General features: G+C 38.1%; 1 protein-coding gene across 2 annotated transcripts in view; it reads right to left on the bottom strand.

Moving 5' to 3' along the window:
- Positions 1–3124: 3124 nt before the first annotated feature.
- Positions 3125–22286, bottom strand: part of DENND3 (DENN domain containing 3) — a 322502-nt gene continuing 303340 nt past the window's right edge. For both annotated transcript variants that reach the window (XM_053715396.1, XM_053715397.1), the window contains 5 exons: positions 16271–16431; positions 8143–8276; positions 6591–6709; positions 6366–6503; positions 3125–5469 (listed from right to left, as the gene is read on the bottom strand). In XM_053715396.1, coding sequence (XP_053571371.1) covers positions 5269–5469; positions 6366–6503; positions 6591–6709; positions 8143–8276; positions 16271–16431 — 753 coding nt within the window. In that variant the 3' untranslated portion in view covers positions 3125–5268. The remainder of the gene's footprint in view (positions 5470–6365; positions 6504–6590; positions 6710–8142; positions 8277–16270; positions 16432–22286) is intronic.

The following is a 22286-nucleotide window of genomic DNA, read 5'->3' as shown; positions in this document are numbered from 1 at the left end:
TACTTGAATGGCATGTGTGCTCATATGTTACTTATAGGTATATTGGAGATAACATGTCTGTACCCTGCTTGTCTTCTTGTGTACTTTATACTCAATGAAAAAGATTAAAAAAAAAAAAAAAAAATAGTATTAAAACTCAAAATAGCTCCTACATAAAAAAGACAAATTATTTATCATGAAAATTATTTATATAAACATTTTTTGTAAAAATAGTTCAATATTCCATCAGTATATAGTTGCTGTACAATTAGTTGTGCAAAATAACAGCTGACAAGTGACAATCATTTTGCTCCTAGGACACGCAATAATTGATGTAGAATAAATTTCGAATGCTACAAAAAAAAATTATCCAGACACATTAATAGCATAGCATCATTTAAAAATGATAAATCTTTTTTTGCACTGGTGAGATATAATTCAAACACATTTCACCCTTTAAAGGCATTGGAAATTGTATATGTTTAATAACATCAGCCATAGGAAATACATTTATCAGTAAGTATAAATTATGTTAAGAGTCCATAGCTTCATAACGTGGGATATATTCCAGCCCTGCTTCATTGTATGCCTGTCTGCCTCCCTTTTTGTTGTATGCCACCTCCAATCAGAGAAGCCATTACATAATATGGTTTATCACAGGTCAGATACAAAATTTGAAATTTCCTTCTTAGCTCATGAGTCCATAGCTTCATAACATGTGGGATATATTCCAGCCTATCAGGAGGAGGTCAAGAACCCTCACAGAGCTTAAGCCCCTCCCATCTCCTCTTCCTCTCCAGTTTACGTATAGCCGAGCAGAGGAGACAGAATAAAAAAAAAGGTAGGAAAGACAGAAAAGCAGGGTTACAAGGTGCAAATGAGAACTGTCACCTATATACACAAAAAATAGGGAGAGGGCTATGGACTCTTTTCAGCCCGAAGGCAATACATTTATCAGTAAGTATAACTTCTGTTTTCCTTCTTAGTTGATGAGAGTACATAGCTTCATAACATGTGGAATACAATACCCAAGCTGAGAGTCCATGTTTAAAACGGGTGGGACAAAAAGTAGACAGTTCCTTTTTGCAGACTTTCTAGCCAAAAGCTGCATCAGAAGCATAAATGTCAAATGATACAATTGGGGGGGGGATAAATTCTTCATAGTAGAGCACCTCTGAAATCTTCCACCTCTTTCCTCAGAGGCCAAGAACAAACTGGAGGGGGAGATGAGTTGGGAGGGGCTAAAGCTTTGTGAGGGTTCTTGACCTCCTCCTGATAGGCTGGAATATATCCCACATGTTATGAAGCTATGGACTCATGAGCTAAGAAGGAAATTTCAAATTTTGTATCTGACCTGTGATAAACCATATTATGTAATGGCTTCTCTGATTGGAGGTGGAATACAACAAAAAGGTAGGCAGACAGGCATACAATGAAGCAGGGGTCTCCCTGCTCAGACACTATAACCCAGGATTAAAAAGTGCTGGAATCTCCAGACCACCTGGACATATAGCTAACATTTTTAGTTTAAATTTGGAATGTGTTTTTATCTTACAAAAAGGGTTTGCACCAGTTCTGATATCAGACACAGTGTAGAAATTGGCTGATTAAAGCATGTACAACTGAACATAAAGTAAACCGTACACAGCAGCAGTGGCGGCTCGTGGGTTATTCAAATGGGGGTTCACGGACCAGTTATGTAATATATATATATATATATATATATATATATATATATATATATATATATATATATATATATATATATATATATATATATATACACACACACACACACTGTATATTCAATATATATATATATATATATATATATATATATTATATATTATATATATATAACAAAATGTAACATACCAATTTATGTGCTTAGTAATAAATAACTGGCTTAGATAGCTGTATAATATATATATATATATATAGCCCCAGGAGAAGTGTGTAATCAGTGCCTGATAAGCCATTATACACCTTATACTAGTCAAGGCCAGCAGGTTGGTTATGCATATACTGGTTATGCATATACTGTAGATCGCACATGTGGGGCTTACTCCACACCCTGTGTAAATATAGCCCCTTGATTGGCCCAATATGACACACCTCTATACCGGGCTATTTTGGCTTCTCCTGAGGTTATTACGTACCAGGCTACCAGCCAAACGGCATGTTTACATACACTGACTAGCTCTATTGTTTCTATGTAATAATTGTTGCTACGGTATATTTAGCAGTTACTTGTGTTGCGTTTCTTATTGTGCTGTATTATTTTGTCTAACTGGGGGTTGGGCGCTCCTCTATGTTTCTATACTCTTGATTGGCCACATTATGCCTTTCCCTATTTTGTGGGGGCCGTTGTTGTTAGGTATGGTTGCTATGGCAACCAACCTGCTGGCCTTGACTAGTATAAGGCGTATAATGGCTTATCAGGCACTGATTACCGGCACAGTCCCCTGGCTGACATGTGAGTCACTGACTTCATAATATATGTACTCACCATCTCCTCCTCCTGAATGGCGTCCTCCTCACTAATCAGCTAAGCCACACACAGACACAGGGCAAGTTTAAGTTCCCGCCGCAGTAATAGTAGAGCAGCAGGAAGTGGAAACAAATTCCTATGCCCTGCTCTGTAAAAGTATAGCGCACCCTCCAGTTTCAGATGTGCGCATTCCACACACACAGCTCTCAGTGTGCGAGTGTCACGTGACATGCCAGCTTGTTCTCACTCGCATACTGAGACCTGTGCGATTAGCAAAGCTATGGGCTGGGTTGTGGTAGGCACTACAGGCACTGCAGTCAGAAAGGGAAAGTGCTTTTCCCTATACTTCTATCTATCGCACATGAGGTGCTGTGCGATAGATAGCAGTAAACATGGCAATTTTTTTTTTTATTTTTTTTTTAAACTGCAGTGGAGCCTGGATTAAAAATTATATAATTACATTTATTAAGCCAAAATATATCATGAATTAGATTTATTAAGATAATAAGATTTATTTATTTATTTTTTATTTCTTATTCTTTTGGGGGGCTCTGGGGCTGTGATCCTATGGAGGAGCCTCCACTGCACAGCAGTAAACTGCTCTAATGATTCCATTTATAGATGATCACTGGCGGCTTATAGAGCAATCACAAGTCTGCTGAAATAACCTGTACATAATTACAGATTTGTTTATTGGATTTACCCTGATACTGATCCTAAGGTACAATTAAGATGAACACATTACACAGCTCAATAGCAACTACTGTATTAAATGTCTTTAGTTTGCATAAAATAGGTTTTCAGTCTCTCGTGGTGCTTTTATAGACAACTTGCCTACTTATAAAACCAATAAAAGGACAATAAATACAACAAGTTTTATCCTGCATGTGAAAGAGCATTAAACAATTTACATTTTCTATGTTTTTAAACCAACACAAATTTATGTTTGTGCACATCCAGTAGGTCTAATAGTTCTTTATGGGATAGAGCTCTATTAATAAAGGACATTCTAGACAAAATTGGAATGCACACGGCACATTTCAGTTTTCAATAGGAGAATTTTTGCAAAGTACATATATTAGCAAATGCTTCTAATAAAAGCTATAGCTGTTTCAAGAGTATACATACGTATGCTCCGTGCACCAGCATTTTAAACACAGTACTTGCTCAGAGAGCCTAAGGCGCTTATATCATCTGCCACCTCTGCCATGTTTTCCTGGACACTTATGAGTTACACATGCTGTAGGGTGTGCAGGGCAGAACATGTATTGTGCTATTCATCAGCACTATTCATGTAATGTCCAGAGGAACAATACATGTCCCACCCTGCAGCTGTCCAGGGAAACATGGCCGAGGTGGCAACCCTACATCTGGTAATGGCTGAATTTGCATGATTGCTGACATGACACAAGCACCACTGGAACTCTGCCCAGCTGCAGTATTAAAATGCTGGTGCACTAAGCATATTTAGCTATGCTTCACATGCACGTGCAGAGAAAAATGCTAAAACTAAAATCGTTATAAGTTTTCCTAGAAGCATCTTTGCCAATATGTGTATATTGTAAATGTTTCTAGCCAAAAATGTAATTAATCTATATGCATTTCAATTATGACCGGAAGTGACAAAACTTCACTATGATTATACTTGCAATACATACATACATACTTTAAATTTTAGGTGCAACTAAATATTCTTTTTAGTTTCCCTTTACAAATGTTGTAGGCAAGGCTGTAATTAACACCTATGCTGCCAGAAAGGCTTTAAAATAAAGACAAAATCATCTTTTGAAATAAAGAGATTTGAAAATAAATTTCCAGTCGTCCTGTAGTGATCAGCACAGGAAGATGCAATAGATTATGAACACTACCAGAAATGAAGAAGTCAGAAGAGATCTTCACTACTTAGTGTGGTGGCCTAACAAACACCAGTGAGAAGCCATCCAAACATCATGACTAGATACATAAGGGAACAAAATGTATGTGTTTGCAGGCGGTGTACTCCATACAGTAAACTCTTGTACACGTCCTTTATGTATAAATATGAATGATAAATATTGTCTAACTAAATACATATTCTCAATAAACCCATCAATACAAAATGTACAAAACTAGCAACGGAAAACTGTATGTTGGCAGCTCGGGAGTGTTGGAATGACAATGCTTATAATGGTCACAAGGTAACTGATACAGTTTATAAATAGAACTACCATAGCTCTAACACCAGCAATATTATGTTTAAGGTCAATTCTTTACATTTATGTACAAAAAGTGTAAATAGCATAAAAGGTCCATGGGAGAAGTTCATTTTCATGTAACAAAGACCTAATAGAGAGATAAACAGAGTTTTTGCTGGGATGAGGTTTGCTTACATAAGCATCCAACCTGTAGACTTGATTAACGTAAAATAGCTCACCAAACACACTGACATCTGAGGATGTTTCTTGAGCCAAAGCTCCATAAAGTCATAAGGTAAAAATGATCAGCGGCCAAAGACTCCATCTCTTATGGTAATGACAAATGCATTAAGGCACTAGACTGAGCTATTACCATAGCCCTGGTGAATTACAAGGCTCCTTCATTGGCTAATTTTCTTATTTGATGCAACAATCGCTTTGTTGTATGTGCTATATTATGATATAGCTCCTAGAGGGAAATTTCTTTAAACAGTTTGTGGTTTCAGCAGAAATCCCAGCTTTCCACCAAAACCAATTTATTCTCTTCCCTGTGTGCAACCGGATTTGTAGAGCAACACGTTTGTAACTCAATGTAGTTTTTCAGCCGTGTTTCCGAAAGATAAGTCACTCTGCCTTCCAAATAGCCACTTTTCCATCCTCTTTTCCAGATCCACTTAAAACATATCTGTCCTCTGCAGAACATAAGGAGTTTACTATATCAGTGTGTGCGACCAGCTCCTTCTCCACGCTCTTCTTCTCTGTGCTGATGACGTAGATCTTCCCTTTAGACTTGCCTTGTGATGTTCCTCTGGTGCCAATCCAAATCTAAAACAGAACACGAGTCATTATTAAACTAGTGTAGACCCAATACAGTTCATTCTTCTGATAGCCGTATGCATAGAATAGCAGTGATCAGTTTTGGTTACCTATACTATGTATTGTCACACACTTAGATAGAAAAATGCACATTTTAAAGTAAAATTAAATAAGTGACCAATTCAGTACAAAACACAATCTATAAAAGTACGAAGCAAATATATTAAATCATAAATTAAAGCAACATGAAACCTAAAATGTTTCTTTCATGATTCAGATAGAGCGAACAATTTCAAACAACTTTATAATTTACTTCTGTTCCCAATTTTTCTTTGTTCTCTTGGTATCTTTTATTAAAAAGCAGGGATGTATGCTTAGGAGCAGACCCATTTATGGAGCACTAGATGGCAGCAGTTTTACAAGAATGCTATCCATTTGCAAGAACACTAGATGGCAGCACTGTTTCCTGCCTTGCTAATGAGGTTCTGATGTGTGCAGTGTGGTATTGTGGCTTATTTCCTTTCTGCTATCTCACATCTCGGGCACATACCAGCTTACTGCAACAAGGTTAGCTCTGAGTCACACGGGATTTCCCCTTTGTTACCGCAGACAACACTATAAATCTACAGACCTTGCTTTTGTGTATGATACATAATCTGTTTAATGTTTCCAACTTTGTCCAATTCAATTTTATGTTTTTACAAACACAATATGTAGCTGACACTCCATTTTATTCTTTTTAAATATTAAAGGGACAGTCTACACCTTATCTTAAAGTCTTGCCTTAGATTAAGCTGCAAATAGTCGTCTACACCCCCTTTCTATATCACGCAGCAGGAATGGTAAAAAAGTTGGTGTAAAAATAAGGTGTAGACTGATGCTAAATTACCAAAAGAACACCTCACCTGCTCTTTGACTTTCAGCATGCAAGTAACAACCGTGCAGTCCTGAAGAAGTATCTTGTGGGAAGGTTTAGAATAATCATTTATATCATATACATTGATCTCGTTAGTGCCGTTACATGAGACCCAGAGCTCTTCCCTCTGTAACAGGAAGCAAAAAAAACGTGAGTCAAGAAAATCCAACCAATCAAAATAAGAGAGGAGAGGACATTACTAGCTGGTACGTACCTCAGCGTCAAGATAGATGCTATGAAAAGTGGAGCCTGTCTTTCTGAGGTCTTCTGTAATTTCCAGCTTCTTCAGTAACACCCCGTTCTTTTTTGTCACAAGAATATTCTCTCTTGTACCTGTGCACAGTACGAAAGCAATTAAACATCCACATAAGGGGACTTGGGTACTTAAAGGGATACTTAAGTCCCATATTTTTCAGTGCAGTATATCTAGATAAACGTTAGCAATATATGTTGCTTTGTAAAGTTTTCTGCCATACAAATGAATGCTAATTATGAGATTATGCCCTTGCCTAATAAATACGTATTTGCTTTACACTGATCTCAACTCTATGCCAATTAGCACATAAAGCTATTGCTTTTTTAGAAGTCTCAAAAAAGTTCAGTTTTTGCAACTAAATATATTACATAAATGGCCTTTTTTATATTCGTTCAGTGGATGTTTTACCTTCTTATATTAAATGTACAAAACTTTCATTGATTAATAAATCTGTGCCCTGAAATCTAACTATTTATTCTGTTATTTAGTTACGTTTATCTGAATGGCTGTAGCTCTAATCCATATATTAAATTATATTATATATTAAAAGGACATTCCAGTCAAAGTTTAAATGCACATAGCTGAATTACATGTTTGAATAGCAACAAATTTGCAATAAACCTGTTTTGGCAAAAATGCTTCTAGTAAAAGTGATCGCTCGTTTAGTGTTAGCATTTTTCTCTGAATGTTCAAGTGAAGCATATCTAGATATTCTCTGCGCACCAGCATTTTAAATACAGCAGCTGCTCAGAGCACAAGTGGGGCTTGTATCATGTCAGCAGTAAACAAATTGAGTCATTATCAGATGGTACAAGCACCGTAGGTTCTCTTTCAGAAAGAGCTGTGTTTAAAATGCTGGTGCTCAGTGCATACTTAAATACACTTTTGAAATAGCTATAACTTTTATTAGAAGCAGTTTTGCTAATATATGTATATTAAAAAATGCTTCTATTCAAAACTGAAATGCATCCATGTGGGTTCCAATTTTGGCTGGAATGTCCCTTTAAAGGGACAAGAAACACAAAAAAAATGTATTTCATGATTCAGATAGAACATACAATTTTAAACAACTTTTCTATTTACTTCTATTATCAATATTGCTTTGTTCTCTTGGTATCCTTTGTTGAAGGAACAACAATCTACTACTGGGAGCTAGCTAAACACAACAAGCAAGCCAAAGACAGGAAGCATATATGCGCAGCCATCTATCAGTAGCTAGCTTCCAATAGTGCTTTGCTGCTCCTGCATACCTAGGCATGCCTTTCAACAAAGGGATAGCAAGAGAACAAAGCAAATTTGATATCCGAAGTAAATTGTAAACTTTACGCATGCAAATACTGTTTTCACAGAAGAATTGGTACAATAAAAGGGCAATTATAGTGATAAAATTACATGCTCAAATCAGGAGCGCTAGTCACATGACCCAGCAGGTAATGCCAGAGGGCTTGTAAAGGGCATTAACCATATTTATTGCAATGAAATGCAGAAAGTCTGGAATATCATTACTTACAGCACCAGAGCAGATCGCTGTGTAGTTTCAGTGATGAAATAGTCTGACCCTGCAGCTGAAATCTGTGATGGATTTTAAGAGTGTTTATGTCCCATGCAAGGATGGTCCCATCTGTACTGCACGAATAGGAGATTCTGAACATTGAACGATAGTGAAGAAAAAAAAGCATTTAATTAAATCATCTTTCATCTAATGACACAAAGAAAATAACCACAAGAAAAAAAAAAACTGCTGCATCTATGTTTCTAGCTGTTCTACTCCTTAACAGTTTAACATCAAACAGAGATTTTCCTGTTGTGAAACACCTTCACTGTAGCTAAACACATGCTTAAAGGGATATAAAAACCCAATTTCTTTCCTAAGACATGGAGAGTCCACAACGTCATTGCAAATACTAGTGGGATATTCACTCCTGGCCAGCAGGAGGCAGCAAAGAGCACCACAGCAAAGCTGTTAAGTGTCACTTCCCTTACCCATAACCCCCAGTCATTCTCTTTGCCTCTGTCATTGGAGGATGTAAAGTTCGGTGTCTGAAAATATTTTTGCTTTTTCCGAGTACTTTTCCCTGCAAACAAGGATTTGGGTTTAGCTGTGTCCAACGTCAATCTCTTGAGTAAGAGTAGTGGTAGCTTTTAAGAAGTCCTTGCTTTGTTTTTATAACATATTTGCTGCCCGAGTGATAGAAAGCCAGAGTTAGTTCTTTTTTTCTCTTAAGATCCATGGTAGATATGGTAATCTACCACACCAAGCGCTCCTGCCCTACAACGGACCAGGTACGTGCCTTTTTATCTTCCAGGTGTAGGGACTGCACTTAAGGAGCTAAGGTCAAGGATCCCTGGAGAGGATTAGTACCTATCCCTTTTAATAGCACATGTCTGGGATATTATGGGCAGTGGAGCTTTTATTTTACAGTGGTTTGGGCTCTTTAAAGCATTTGTGACTTAAAATATTAAATTGCTTACATAGATATTGGTTCCCTTTATATTATAGGAGTGACAGTCTCCTATATTATGCTTAAAGACAAACATTTGGGGCAGCCTTTGCATGTCTCTTTAGATAATCTGAGACCTCTGCACATTTATTCTCTCACCCGAGTTTTTCAACTCCCTATGGGCCCCCCTATGTGTAGACTATGCCCCTCTCACGGAACTTATTTTCCCTTGGTCAGAAGCCTGATGCTCTTTTGTAGTGTAGGGTACAGGAGCTTTTTTGGGAGGAGTTGTTAAAGGACTATTGTGGTGCATTTAATATGGGTGCTTTTTGTCTGCTCCTTCCTGGTTTTTGGGCTGTCGGGGACTTGCAGGTTGTAGTGGTGTGTGACTTTTGTGATCTAGCCCTAGGTTGCTAGAATTGTCTCGACAGTTAGTCGATGGAACGGAGACCACAAGGTACCGGCATGATGGCCGCATACGCAGCTCACATCTAAGGCACTCATTATTATGGCGCTTGTGGGAGAGGGGCTCCTGTAATCATGGCCGCTTTGCCTCTCTACACTATCATACGAGATGGCAGTGTTTAACTGCTTTGGAGCGAGGGCTGCGCTCACAGCGCTTCACAATTTTTTATTGCAGTGTGTTCTTCGCAGTAACGATAGGGCTGTTCCGTACAATGATGCCCTTTAGAGTAGATGTCATTTTGCTTGTGGCGCACTTCTGACTGCTTCTCCCTCATGAATAGGGAGCGCTGCTACGCTGCACCTCAGAGAGAGACGCAGGTTCTCAGGTGCATTATATTTTGAACTCTATAAAATTCAAAATATATCTTTTACTGTGTTCTTTAATTTAAGTTCATACAGTCTGCGTCTTCCCTTTATTCTCTCAGGGCATCTTTTTCTCTAAAACAGTTATATAGAGAACAAGTGTTTGTTGATTTTGTGTAAAAATGAAAAGGTTTTTTTTTTTAAATCTTTTTATTTATTTTTTAAAGAACAGAAAAAAGAAATAGACAGCCGAAAGCAAAATCATGAAACAGAAAAAAAAAAAAAAAAAAAAGAAACCCCACAAAATAATACATAACTTTGGTCGACAAGATCTCAATTCCACAGGCCACATATATCGACACATACTGTATAATGAAAATTAAAAAATCATAAATAAATATATATATATATATATATATATATATATATAATATACATTACTTTGGTCACAAGAACCCAATTCCACAGGCCACATGTATCCACGTAACAAATATAGTCAGCTTGCACATAAAAATCTGATAGACCTCTTACATGCTTATTCTAGAGACCTGTGTATACATTGAAATAAATGCTGTTTTGAATTCCTTTCAGTATTTGGGTAACACTCGGAATACGCTTAGCTTTCCAATTTTTTACTATAATATGCCTAACTATCATTATAATAGTATTTTGTGTGTTTGTCTGGAAACTAGTACTAGAAGTATGTACCAACAACAAAACCTCTTCCAGCAGCAACGCCACAGTCGAGTTATGAATTTTATTAAACCAGAATTTAACTTTTTGCAAGAGTTGGTGAATTTTAGGGCAAGACCAGAACATATGGACCAAGTCTGCTTTTCCAGTAGTACAGCGTGGTCAAACCACAGAATTGGTTGGATAAAATTTGTATATTTTGGAAGGAGTTAAATAAAAGTCTTTAATGAGTTTCATGTGTGATTCCTTCCAGCTCACCGAAATTTGACATCTAGCTAACGAGGTAAAACTTTGTTTTTGATTTTTTTATCAGAATAAAAAGGTAACCAAAGGTTACACAATCTATCCAAGAATATAACGACTTGTTTTGAAAGCATAATATCATACAATAGTGAGATTGAAGCCTTACCCGTAATTAATTTCTGAATGCAAATCTCGACATCGGACCACACGCCCTCCATAGAGAGAGACCATCTCTGAGAAAAAATGTAATGTCTCAAATGAAAATATGCAAACAGATTTGTACGAGGAAGATTATAGTGTTGAAAGATAAGCTCTGGCAAAAGTAAGTGATTGTTCTCATCCAGCACTTGTCGGATGTTTTTAAACCCCTTCTCAAACCAAACTTTAAAAACCCTTTGATTAATACCCAACGTAAATCCAGGATTACCAATTATAGGTAAAAATTCTGATAGGGTATAGTCCATCTGTAACAAAGAGCAAAACTTATGCCAAGCTAAAATTATGTTCTTGATTGAAAGAAGAACAGCAACATTCAAAGGTAGCCTCTGGACTGTACAATATAAAATGGCTTTAAGAGACCATGGAGCTATAAAATGTGATTCTATCTCTTTAGTGGAAACTATATTTGTCTCGGCAATCCAGTCTATGGCAATTTTAAGCAAAGCAGCCCAATTATAGAATCTGAGATTCGGAAGGCCTAGACCAGCAGACACATATTTTTGGGCAAGTCTATTAAGAGACATACAAGCTTTTTTGCCGTTCAATATAAATTTAGAAAACCCAGATGAGAGCTTATTTAGGTCCTTATTTAAAATAAAAAAGAGGTAGATTTTGAAGTGGATACAAAATGCGGGGAAAAATAATTGTTTTAATTAGATTTACCCGAGCCGTGATAGAAAGCGGAAGAGCTGTCCATAGTTTAAGATCTTCTTGAATTTTTTAAAAATGGAAAGAGTTAACCTTTTCATCAACCTTTCTACACTAAATTTGAAATCCCTGTTGTCTACTACCACCTAGTGGTAATGAATGGTATTTATCATTGCATTTTTAATATTACTCTAGATGAGTAGTTTGTAGTTTAGACTTTTTAAAACCTTCTCTGAGGTTTTCTTAATTTTCTTTCTTGATGGTACCGGATCTGCTAGTATGTAAGATCTTATTTGAACTTCCAGTGGAAGGTCATATTTTTATTGACCATTTGTTATTATAATGAAACATATTTTATATAACATAATAATACTTTTTATGTTATTCGTACCCCCTAGATCTGTACTAATATCCATCAAATGTATGCGCTCTTATTTTATGTACAGGGGCTTTAAAATCCGTTTTCATGGTTTATTTCATGTTTCATATTCAATTTATTAGTGTTTTAAGACACTAATATGTTTCATTCTATGTTTTTCTTATAAGAATACAATAAAACTTCCTTTTATGGAGGTTATATTTGTTAGCGTCTGTGACATGGATTGTTTCATGTCCCATTCTCATTTCTTAGTGTTTTTAAAGACACTAATATATGTATTTTTATGTTTTATGTATAGGAATTCTAGTCTTGCCTTTCATCCTGTCAAGACTATCCACAAACCAAGTAAAGAGGGTGACCTTCTTAATATGGCTTTGTTAGAGCAGTAGGTAGTGCGTCAGTCTCATAATTTGAAGGACGTGAGTTCAGGCCTCACACAAGGCACTTGCTCTTTCAAAGTACGTTTTTTCGTAGAGGACCTATCCAGTTTATATAGAGGAACAGGGACAAGGATCTATTTAGATCTCTTTGTGTGGTATCCAAAAAAATAAAAAAGGAGGGAATTTCCGCCCCATCATGGACCTAAAGTGTCTAAAGGGTTCTGCCCTTCAAAATGGCAAGTTGCAAAATCTCATTCTGAGATGTTGTTGTCTTTTTTCCAGGTGGATCTGGAATAGAGTTCCTTTGTTCCAGCTACGAGGATCTATTCCTTAGGTACAATCAGAGATTCCCTGTCCATGAAGATTTTTCTAACGGATGTCAAATTCCAAATTTCTTGCTTTTTACCTTTCTCTCAGTTTCGTCCATCAGTGACTTAATGCATGGAGGTGATTGGTCTGATGTTTGCTTCAATGGACATCATTTCTTTTGCATGGTTCCATCTGAGAACTCTACAACTATGCATGCTCTGACAATGGAACAGAGACCATTCAGTTTATCGTAGAGGATAGATCTAGATCCACTATCAGGAGTCTCTCTCTCCTGGTGGTTTTCTCAGAATCATTTATCTCAGGGTTCTTGCTTCTGGAGACCTCCTGGATGATTGTGTCTACGGACGCCAGCCTGTTAGGCTGGGGAGCAGTTTGGGGTTCTCTAAAGGCTCAGGGCTTGTGGACTCGAGAGTAGTCTTTTCTTCCCATAAACTTCTTAGAGTTGAAAGCTTCAATGCCTTGCAGCTTGGCCTCAATTCTCTTTCGTCCGGTTTATCAGATTCCATTCGGTCTACATCACCTCAGTGGTTTACATCAACCACCTGGGAGGAACTCAGAGGAACTCAGAATTCCTTGGCCATGAAGGTGGTGACGTGCAGAAGCTCATGATTCTCTTCTATCTGCCATCCACATTCCAGGAGTGGACAATTTGGAGGTGGATTTTCTGAGCAGACAGTCTTTTCTTTCCGGGGAGTGGGCTCGTTATTTGGAAGTGTTCTCCAGAAGAACCCTCAGGCGGGGGTTCCGGAGTTGGATCTGATGGCGTCTCGTCAGAACGCTATGCTTCCAAAGTACGGATCTAGGTCAAGAGATCCTCAGGCCGCCCTGATAGCTATCAGGTGGTTCCTTGTAATTTCGGTCTAGCATTCCTGTTTTCCTCCCCTCCACGAGTCACTGCTCATATCAAACAGGAAAGAGCATCTGTGATTCCTTAGCTCCTGCCTGGCCTCGCAGGATCTGGTTCGTGGATTCGGGGGAGATGTCATCTCTTCCATCTTGGAGGTTACCTCTGAGGAAGGACCCTCTAATTCAAGGACCCTCAATTGAAACTAACTGTATGGAGATTGAACGCTTAATTCTAGCTAAGCATGGTTTTTCTGAGTCAGTTATTGATACCATGCTTCAGACTCGCAAGCTAATAGTATTTTACCATAAGGTATGGAGTAAATACCTATATTGGTGTGAATCGAAGGGTTTCTCTTGGAGTAGGGTCAGGATTCCTAGAATTGTCTCTTTTCTCCAGGAAGGTATGGAGAAAGGGTTGTCTGTCAGTTCTCTGAAAGGTCAGATTTCTGCATTATCTATTCTTTCACACAAGCGTCTGGTGGATGTGTCTGATTTTCAATCTTTTTGACAGGCCCTGGTCAGAATCAGGCCTGTGTTTAATCCTGTTGCTCCTCCTTGGAGCCTTATTCTAGTTCTTAGAGATTTGCAGCAGGCTCCGTTTGAGCCAATGCATTCCTAGATATTAAGCTGTTGTCTTGGAAGGTTTTGTTTCTTATTGCTTTTTCTTCTGCTTGGAAAGTTTCTCCGCTTTACAGTGCGATTCGCCTTACCTTATTTTTCATGCGGATAAGGCGGTTCTTCGTATTACCTTGGGGTTTATCCCTAAGGTGGTTTCGGTTAGAAATATTAATCAGGAAATTGTTGTTCCTTCTCTCTCTCCTAATCCTTCTTCTCAAAAGGAACGTCTTTTGTATAACTTAGATGTTGTGCGCGCTCTGAAATTCTACATACAGGCAAATAAGGATTTTTTCCTGTTTGTTTCTAAGGAAAGCATAGGGGCCAGAAGGCAACGTCTACTTCTATTTCCCTCTGGTTGAGAAGTATGATTCGTTTTGCTTATAAGTCTGCTGGACAGCAGCCTCCTGGAGAATTAAGGCTCATTCCACTAGGGATGTTTCCTCTTCTTGGGCTTTCAAGAATGAAGCTTCTGTGGAACAGATTTGCAAAGCTGCAACTTGGTCCTCTATGCATACCTTTTCCAAATTTGATACTTTTGCCTCGGCTGAGGCCTCTTTTGGGAGAAAGGTTCTTCAAGCAGTGGTGCCTTCGGTTTAGGGCTACTTGTCTGTTATCCCTCCCTGTTCATTCCGTTACCTCTAGCTTGGGTATTGGTTCCCACAAGTAATTGGAATGATGTTGTGGACTCTCCATATCTTAGGAAATAAAACAAAATGTATGCTTACTTGATAAATTTCTTTCTTTCCGGACATGGAGAGTCCATGACCCCACCCTTAATTAGACAGTATTTTTTAGTTAAATCTCAGGCACTACACCTTTGTGCTATCTTCTTTTTCCATTTTCCTTCGGTTGAATGACTGGGGTTTATGGGTAAGGGAAGTGACACTTAACAGCTTTGCTGTGGTGCTCTTTGCCTCCTCCTGCTGGCCTGGAGTGAATATCCCACTTGTAATTGGAATGACGTTGTGGAGTCTCCATGTCCGGAAAGAAAGAAATTTATCAGGTAAGCATACATTTGTTTTTTCTTTCATAATTCAGATAGAGCATGCAATTTTAAGCAGCTTTATAATTTACTCCCAATATCAATTTTCTTTGTTCACTTGGTAATAGAAAAAGCAGGAATGTAAGCTTAGGAGCCAGCCCATTTTTAGTTCAGCACCCTGGGTAGCACTTGCTGATTGGTGGCTACATGTATGTCATTGTAATTTTGTGAATTTTCACTGAGGGCTCCATTCCTATACTAAATGAGATCTCTTGTGCTGTAAACAACTTTTATTTTTGGGTGGCATGGAATGCAAGTGAAGTGTCCTCTTCAAGTCATGCTTCAAATAACCAAAAAGTTGGTATCAGCTGACCCTGCCGAGCCACGCGGCTCCTCAGCTGACCATGCCGAGCCACGCGGCTCCTCAGCTGACCCTGCGACAAATAATTTGTATTGTGAATTAGGAAATATAAATTACAATTTTAAAAAGCATTTTTAGATTTTACCATCTACTTTTTACAAGTATTTAAATGTAAATGCTCCCTGCACATGTCAGTGGCAATCCAGCAGGTGCATGATCTGTACAGACCAATCAGTAGGTCTGTATCGTCCAAAACTGTCGCTAGGCCCTTGTAAATTATAGGCATTTTTAAATGGATATATATAGATATATAATCCACTGAAATAAGTGCACTCCCATGAACAGTAAATTTCAATTTTGCCAGGGTGCTATAGAAAGTTCAAATATCCAAGTTATAGCACAAGCACTCACTGGACTTGATACAGGTGAAATAAAAAGTCTTTTATGCCATATAAACAAGTAACGTTTCGGGGTGTTCACCACTTTATCAGACCAAGTGTCTGATGAAGGGGTGAACACCTCGAAACGTCACTTGTTTATATGGATTAAAAGACTTTTTATTTCTACTGTATCAAGTCCAGTGAGTGCTTGTGTTATATTTTGTGTGTATATATATATATATATATATATATATATATATATATATATATATATATATATATATATATATATATATAGTTTTTAACTCTCAAATACATAACTGGATAAGCAGGAAACAAAGAAGCTGCACCTTCTATGACTGTTATCATTTTCAGCAATGATATCCACCACTTCACAGCGATGGTCGGTCAGCTGCTTATTGCAGGACATGCTGTGAGTGTTTATGATGTAGATTATAGAGTCGCTGGAGCCGATCCACACTTGGTTTTGGTCTATTCCCACCATGCAGCTCTAGAACAAAAAGCAGATACATTAGATGCGTCTTAACATAGAAACATAGATGTTGACGGCAGATAAGAGCCATAGGCCCAGCAAGTCTGCCCAATATTACCTAACAGTATAAACTTATCTAGTTTGTAGGATAGCCTTATGCTTGTCCCAGGCATGTGCCCCATAGTGTTTGTTATTACTACCTCTTAAGGAAGTTTATTCCATAAATCAATCACTCTTTCTGTAAAGAAGCTTCCTCAAATTACTCCTGAATCTACTACCCTTTAGCTTGAGATCATGACCCCTTGTTCTTCAATTTTCCATTTTATGTAAAATACCCACAGCCTCAGTTTTACTAAGCCCTTTAACGTACTTGAAAGTTGCTATCATATCACCTCTTTCCATTCTCTCCTCTAAGCTATACATATTTAGGTCATTGAGCCTATCCTGGTAAGTTTTATTTTTTAGACCATGTACCATTTTGGTAGCCCTCCTTTGCACAGATTCAAGTTTGTTATTATCCTTCTGAAGATATGGCCTCCAGAACTGCACACAATACTCAAGATGAGGCCTAACTAATGATCTATAAAGTGGCATAAGAACCTTACTATTTCTGCTGCTAATACCTCTACCAATACATCCAAGCATTCTGCTAGCCTTACTCGCTGCATTACTACATTGTTTAAATCATCTGAAATAATAATTCCTAGTCCTGTTCCTCGTCTGTAATAGTCAGTAAAGTGTCATTGAGTCTGTAATTAACATTTGGATTTTTCTTCCATAAATGCATTATTTTACACTTTGCTGTGTTAAACTTTAGATCCCAGTCATTTGTCCAATCCTCCAATTGTTGTATATCACTTCTCATTTTGTCTACCCCCCCTGGAACATCCACTCTTACAAATTTTTGTATCATCTGCAAACAGACATACTTTCCCTGTAGCCCTTTGCTGATATCACAGATAAATATGTTAAACAAAACAGGCCCCAGAACTGACCCCTGAGGAACACCACTAGTAACAGCCCCCTCTGCAACTCCATTTATTTATTTTCTGTCCTTAAGCCAGAATTCCACCCAGTTAATTTTTTAATCTAGACCAAGGAGATACAGTTTATGAATTAGTTTATTCCCCAACATTAAATGAGTGCACTTAAAGGGACAGTCTAGTATAAATTAAACTTTCATTATTCAGATAGGACTTAAAGGGACAGTCAACCATAGAATTGTTATTGTGTTAAAAGATAGATAATCCCTTTATTACTCATTCCCCAGTTTTGCATAACCAACACAGTTATATTAATGTACTTTTTACCTTTGTGATTACCATGTATCTAGGAACCTTTTTCCAGCCCCCTGATCACATGACTGTGACTGTTTATTATCTATTGTCTTAAATTTAGCATTGTTTTGTGCTAGATCTTAAATAACTTTCTGTGCCTGAACACAGTGTTATCTATATAGCCCACGTGTACTTTCTGTCTCTTTGTGTTGAAAAGAGATTTAAAAAGCATGTGATAAGAGGCAGGCTTAGAAATTAGCGTATGAGCCTACCTATGTTTAGTTTAAACTAAGAATACCAAGAGAAAAAAGCAAATCTGATGATAAAAGTAAATTGGAAAGTCAATTAAAATTAAAAGTCCTATCTGAATAATGAAAGTTTAATTTATACTTGACTGTCCCTTTAATTTTAATCAACTTTCCAATTTACTTTTATCAAATTTGTGTTTTTCTCTTGGTATTCTTAGTTTAAACTAAACCTAGGTAGGCTCATATGCTAATTTCTAAGCCTTTGAGGGCTGCCTTTTATCACATGCTTTTAAAATCTCTTTTCAACACAAAGAGACAGAAAGTACACGTGGGCCATATAGATAACACTGTGTTCAGGCACAGGGGGTTATTTAAGATCTAGCACAACACAATGCTAACTGCAAGACAATAGATAATAAACAGTCACAGTCATGTGATCAGGGGGCTGGAAGAAGGTTCCTAGATACAAGGTAATCACAGAGGTAAAAAGTATATTAATATAACTGTGTTGGTTATGCAAAACTGGGGAATGGGTAATAAAGGGATTATCTATATTTTAAAACAATAACAATTCTATGGTAGACTGTCCCTTTAAAGAGATATGTTAGACCATTTCCCAATTGCTTGAATATTACTGAGTGTTTAAAGAAACATGAAACCCAAACTTTATCTTTCATGATTCATCTAGACGATACAATTTTCAACAGCTTCCTAATTTACTTCTATTATCCTTTGTTGAAGGAGCATCAATGCACTACTATATGATCTTCAATAAAGGATACAAAGAGAACACAGCAAATTATATAATATAAGTTATTTGGAGAGTTAATTAAAACTGCATGCTCTGGAGAAATGAAAGTTTAATTTATTTTACTTTTTAACCCCTGCAGAAGCAATTTACTACTAGCCAGTAGCTGAACGCAGTGGGTGACCAATGACAAGAGGCATATTTGCATATCTACCAATCATCAGCCATGTTCAGTTCTAGATAAAATGCATTCATTCTCTGGAGATGACTTTACTCCCTACAAAGGGGGTTAAATATGTAGCTAGACACAAAAGTATAGGCAACAGTGCACTAACAAAATACTCTAACTATCAGAGTATTCTCTTTTTGCACTTTTATGTCACTTAAATCATCTTTCATGAGAATAATTCTGAAATATCTCCTTTATATTTCCTTATTTTGGAAGTTTTTCTACCAGTGGTAATAATTCATTGGAGGGGCTATGAAAAGATCCAGAGTTTATGCAGTTTAAAGGGCCAGTTTGCAATGACTTTCCATACCAGCTGTCCCAGTTAAACATGTAAGGAAAATAGTAATTTTAGGTTTCTTTTTGTATAGAAAATAGCAGTTTCTGCTAATTTAAATCACAACACACCCAAGTGGACTGAGTTTACAGGGAGATCAGACCTAATATCTTATCTCTCTATACTTATAGTCTTCCTTATTTTATCTCTCACTGTATACACAAACATCTATAATTAATGTGATTTCTTATACACATTCTTGTTTGCATAGCTTATCTATACTGCCGTACTAACATTTTTAGTATAGGTGGGGATACATCAGGCAAAAAACAAAATTTATGCTTACCTGATAAATTTCTCTCTCTTGTGGTGTATCCAGTCCACGGGTTCATCCATTACTTGTGGGATATTCTCCTTCCCAACAGGAAGTTGCAAGAGGACACCCACAGCAGAGCTGTCTATATAGCTCCTCCCCTAACTGCCACTCCCAGCCATTCGACCGAAGACAAGCAAGAAAAAGGAGAAACTATAGGGTGCAGTGGTCACTGTAGTTTAAAAATAAAAAACACCTGCCCTAAAGTGACAGGGCGGGCCGTGGACTGGATACACCACAAGAGAAAGAAATTTATCAGGTAAGCATAAATTTTGTTTTCTCTTGTAAGGTGTATCCAGTCCACGGGTTTATCCATTACTTGTGGGATGCCAATACCAAAGCTTTAGGACACGAATAAAGGAGGGACAAGGCAGGAACTTAAATGGAAGGAACCACTGCATGCAAGACCTTTCTCCCAAAAATAGCCTCCGAGGAAGCAAAACTATCAAATTTGTAGAATTTAGAAAAAGTATGAAGCGAAGACCAAGTCGCCGCCTTACAAATCTGTTCAACAGAGGCCTCATTTTTAAAAGCCTATGTGGAAGCTACCGCTCTAGTGGAATGAGCTGTAATTCTTTCAGGAGGCTGCTGGCCAGCAGTCTCATAAGCTAAACGGATTATACTTCTCAGCCAAAAAGAAAGAGAAGATGCCGAAGCCTTTTGGCCTCTCCTCTGTCCAGAGTAGACAACAAACAATGCAGATGTTTGACGAAAATCGTTAGTAGCTTGTAAATAAAACTTTAAAGCACGAACCCCGTCAAGATTGTGTAATAGACGTTCCTTCTTTGAAGAAGGATTAGGACACAGCGACGGAACTACAATCTCCTGATTGATATTCTTATTAGATACCACCTTAGGAAGAAATCCAGGTTTGGTACGCAACACTACCTTATCTGTATGGAATATCAGATAAGGGGAAATAACACTGTAAGGCAGATAACTCTGAAACTCTTCGAGCCGAAGAGATAGCTACCAAAAACAGAACTTTCCAAGATAAAAGCTTGATATCTATGGAATGCAGAGGTTCAAACGGAACCCCTTGAAGAACTTAAGAACTAAATTTAAACTCCATGGTGGAGCAACAGGTTTAAACACAGGCCTGATTCTAACCAAAGCCTGACAAAACGCCTGAATGTCTGGAACATCTGCCAGACGCTTGTGCAGAAGAATAGACAGAGCAGAAATCTGTCCCTTTAAGGAACTAGCTGACAATCCCTTCTCCAATCCTTCTTGGAGAAAGGATAATATCCTAGGAATCCTGACTTTACTCCACGAGTAACCCTTGGATTCACACCAATGAAGATATTTACACTATATCTTATGATAGATTTTCCTGGTGACAGGCTTTCGAGCCTGAATTAAGGTATCAATGACCGACTCAGAGAAATTAGATTTGGATGTTTGAATGGACCTTGGAGTAGAAGGTCATGCCTCAGCGGCAGAGTCCATGGTGGAAGGGATGACATGTCCACCAGATCTGCATACCAAGTCCTGCGTGGCCACGCAGGTGCTATCAAAATCACCGAAACTCTCTCCTGCTTGATCTTGGCAATCAGACGAGGAATGAGAGGAAATGGTGGGAACACATAAGCCAGGCTGAAGGACCAGGGCACTGCTAGAGCATCTATCAGCGCTGCCTGGGGATCCCTTGACCTGGACCCGTAACAGGGAAGCTTGGCGTTCTGACGAGACGCCATCAGATCCACTTCTGGTTTGCCCCATAGTTGAATCAGCTGGGCAAATACCTCCGGATGGAGCTCCCACTCCCCCGAATGAAAAGTCTGCAGACTTAGAAAATCCGCCTCCCAGTTCTCCACTCCTGGGATATGGATAGCTGAGAGATGGCAAGAGTGAACCTCTGCCCATAGAATTATCTTTGAAACCTCCAACATTGCCAGGGGGCTTCTTGTCCCCCCTGATGGTTGATATAGGCTACAGTCGTGATATTGTCCGACTGAAATCTGATTAACCTGACTGCAGCTAGTTGAGGCCAAGCCTGAAGAGCATTGAATATCGCTCTCAGTTCCAGAATGTTTATCGGAAGGAGGGCTTCCTCCTGGGTCCACGAACCCTGAGCCTTCAGGGAGTTCCAGACTGCGCCCCAGCCTAGAAGGCTGGCATCTGTCGTGACTATAGTCCACTCTGGCCTGCGGAAACTCATTCCCCTGGACAGATGGACCTGAGAGAACCCCCAGAGAAGAGAATCCCTGGTATCTTGATCCAGATTTAGCAGAGGGGACAAATCTGTGTAATCCCCATTCCACTGATTGAGCATGCAAAGTTGCAGTGGTCTGAGCTGTAGGCGGGTGAAATGTAATAAAAATATATATACACCTTTCCCCAGCGCCAAAGGGTACTGCTACTCCAGCTCCTGTGTGCAAGATCTCTTAACCAGACCTTAAAGAGTATCAAAGTGTAATGGCTAATAGGAGCGCTTAGAACACCTATATGGGAGTCTTAGCTGAGTAGGGTCAAAGGGGGTTCTAATGATTATCTGTGCAAGCCAAATAGTTAAAATGGTTCTAAAAATACGTATTTATTAAACAATACTATTAAAAACAATATTAAAAAATGCTATATTTACAACGTTACCCTGATCAGTGATTATATTGATCTGAGTATTTAATTCTATCTAAACAATGTTCCCTATCTAACAGTATGGATAAGATAGTTGCGGTATGATTCCTATGTTTTGAATTGTATGCAACCGCATACTACACTAAG

The sequence above is a fragment of the Bombina bombina genome, chromosome 5 (genome assembly GCF_027579735.1).
Source record: "Bombina bombina isolate aBomBom1 chromosome 5, aBomBom1.pri, whole genome shotgun sequence".
NCBI lineage: Eukaryota > Metazoa > Chordata > Amphibia > Anura > Bombinatoridae > Bombina > Bombina bombina.
This window is presented reverse-complemented; position numbering and strand designations above follow the sequence as displayed.